Source organism: Pundamilia nyererei, unplaced genomic scaffold (genome assembly GCF_000239375.1).
Source record: "Pundamilia nyererei isolate P.nyererei 1_Seehausen unplaced genomic scaffold, PunNye1.0 scaffold01305, whole genome shotgun sequence".
Taxonomy (NCBI): Eukaryota; Metazoa; Chordata; class Actinopteri; order Cichliformes; family Cichlidae; genus Pundamilia; species Pundamilia nyererei.
Window position 1 is genome coordinate 11,023 of NW_005188706.1, and position 2,289 is coordinate 13,311.

The 2,289-nt window shown below is 47.6% G+C and overlaps 1 protein-coding gene across 1 annotated transcript in view; it reads left to right on the top strand.

The window, feature by feature from the left end:
• Positions 1-2,258, top strand: part of LOC102211112 (serine/threonine-protein phosphatase 2A 56 kDa regulatory subunit gamma isoform-like) — a gene marked incomplete at both ends in the record, with an annotated part of 12,183 nt that extends 9,925 nt beyond the window's left edge. Inside the window, 4 exons of the mRNA XM_005755369.1 lie at positions 999-1,058; positions 1,137-1,245; positions 1,325-1,378; positions 1,979-2,258. Of these exons, the coding sequence (XP_005755426.1) occupies positions 999-1,058; positions 1,137-1,245; positions 1,325-1,378; positions 1,979-2,258 (503 nt within the window). The remainder of the gene's footprint in view (positions 1-998; positions 1,059-1,136; positions 1,246-1,324; positions 1,379-1,978) is intronic.
• Positions 2,259-2,289: the final 31 nt, after the last annotated feature.

The window sequence follows — 2,289 nt, forward strand, 5'->3', positions numbered from 1 at the left end:
GTTTTATTCTCAGTTACTTTGACACTAAGGCCTCTGCTGTGATGCTCACACCTTTGATGAAGGCTCACATGTATCAGTACTGATAAATGATCAGAATTATATTTCTGACTGTCTGAGGCAAAACTGAATTGAATCGGGATCTCTTGAATCAGAATCGAATGGATTATAGAAATCACTGATGATACGCAGCCCTAGTGAGCAGCCTAGGCCCCACAGAGTGGATGTAGCTGTGGGTAATGAGAAAAGATGAAAAGAATTATTGATAACTTTTTGTTAAGTTAAGGCCTGATCCGTCTGAAATTCATAGCCAGCTCTGACACAGAGCCATCAATCTCTGAACGCTGAAAAAGCAGCAGTGTATCCAGAAAACACAATATATGCTGCGATAAATGCCCAAGTGTCCCCTCTGCCCACGGCCTTTCAGCAGCAAACAGCTCGTCAGAGGAGCCGAGATGATTATTAAGTTTAACATTGTCTACAATATCACCAAAGCGTGCCAAAGCACTTTAAGCACAAGCACAAGATTGTTAGTTAATCATTTACAAATCAATAAATTGTTTGTTTGCTTGTTTTAATCAATTTTAAATCATGCTTTTTATTTGTTTTTGTTTCTAATGTCTCTGTAAAGCACTTTGAATCACCTTGTTGTTGAATTGTGCTACACAAATAAATTTGCCTTGCCTTGCCAATATTGTCTGTGTGGACAGCAATCCCCCCCCAAAAAAGTGCACATGTAAAACTGCGGTGTTCAGCGATGAAAAATTTAGGTGTGCCTAACGTTTGTGCAACCGTGGCAAAAAGTTAGTCTAGAGATTTTTAGAAATCTCCGTTTTCAGTAACCGAAAACGCCGTTTACGTGTGGACGAAAGGTGCAAACGCATAGAAAAATCTGCGTTTTCAAAAATAGCCGGATACGTGTGGACGTAGCCTTAATCAGCTCTGTTGTTTTAAATGTGTGACGTGAATAAAGTCGAGGTTCTGACATTATCCACCTGCAGGTTCATCTATGAGACGGAACATCACAACGGGATCGCTGAGCTGCTGGAGATCCTGGGCAGGTAACACGCACACACACGCACACGCACACACCCTGTGACCTCTGACCTCAGTGACCCCTTCCCCCCCGTGTGTCTCAGCATCATTAACGGCTTCGCGCTGCCTCTCAAAGAAGAACACAAGATGTTCCTGATCCGGGTTCTGCTGCCTCTGCACAAAGTGAAGTCTCTGAGCGTGTACCACCCACAGGTCAGAGGTCGCCCTGTCCGTCAGTTCGTCTGTAGCGTCCGTGTGTCTCTGCTGACTGCGTCTGTCTGTTCGTCTTCAGCTGGCCTACTGCGTGGTCCAGTTCCTGGAGAAGGACAGCAGCCTGACCGAACCTGTGAGTACCTCCCTGCTGAGCCTGTTTCCATGACAACCCTGGGTTTCTGCAGCGCCGCACACAAAAGATACGCGGTCATGCGCTGAAGTGCGTACCGAAACACGTCAGAGCGCCTTCACCCTGCAGGGCATTCAACTCTGCACTGGCCTCACTGGTCGCTATTGCGCCTGAGCCTGCCGAAACAGGAAGTTCAGACTGTCAGCATAAACTCACGCTGACGCAGAAATTTCACAAACATTTAAAAAACTGTGCATGTGGACGCCATGTGCACGTTCGTTTGATCGGCCAATCAGACATCAGAGTTTAAGGCGGAGCAGATTTAACCCAGAAACCAAGCAAACAAGCTTGATCCATGTGGCACGATTCGGCCCTGCTGACCTGATGATGTCATAATTATGGGCAGAGCAGGTCAGCTACTAATCGAAAGGTTGGCGGTTCGATTCCTGGCTGCACGCCGGGCTCCATTTACACTTAGTTTAGTCAGAGCTGCTCTTCATCACATCGAAGCTCAGTGACTGAATCGTCATGCTTGTTTGGAGAGCTGCAGTTATGATCGCTGTAACTAAACTTTTGTAACACGCTGACCTTTGACCCTTGCAGGTTATCATGGGTCTGCTGAAGTTCTGGCCAAAAACTCACAGTCCGAAGGAGGTGATGTTCCTGAACGAGCTGGAGGAGATTCTGGACGTCATCGAGCCGTCAGAGTTCGTCAAAGTCCAGGAGCCGCTCTTTAGACAGCTCGCCAAGTGTGTCTCCAGCCCACACTTCCAGGTACCAGGACCAGGGCTTCTGTTAGCTGTTTGCCACGGTGCCGGTTGTGTGTCTGGGCTCTTCCAGCTCACTGAGGGTGGAAGCATGTCGGCCAGGGCCGTGCAGAGAGGTTTAAAGGGGCGGGTGCTCAAAGTTAAAAA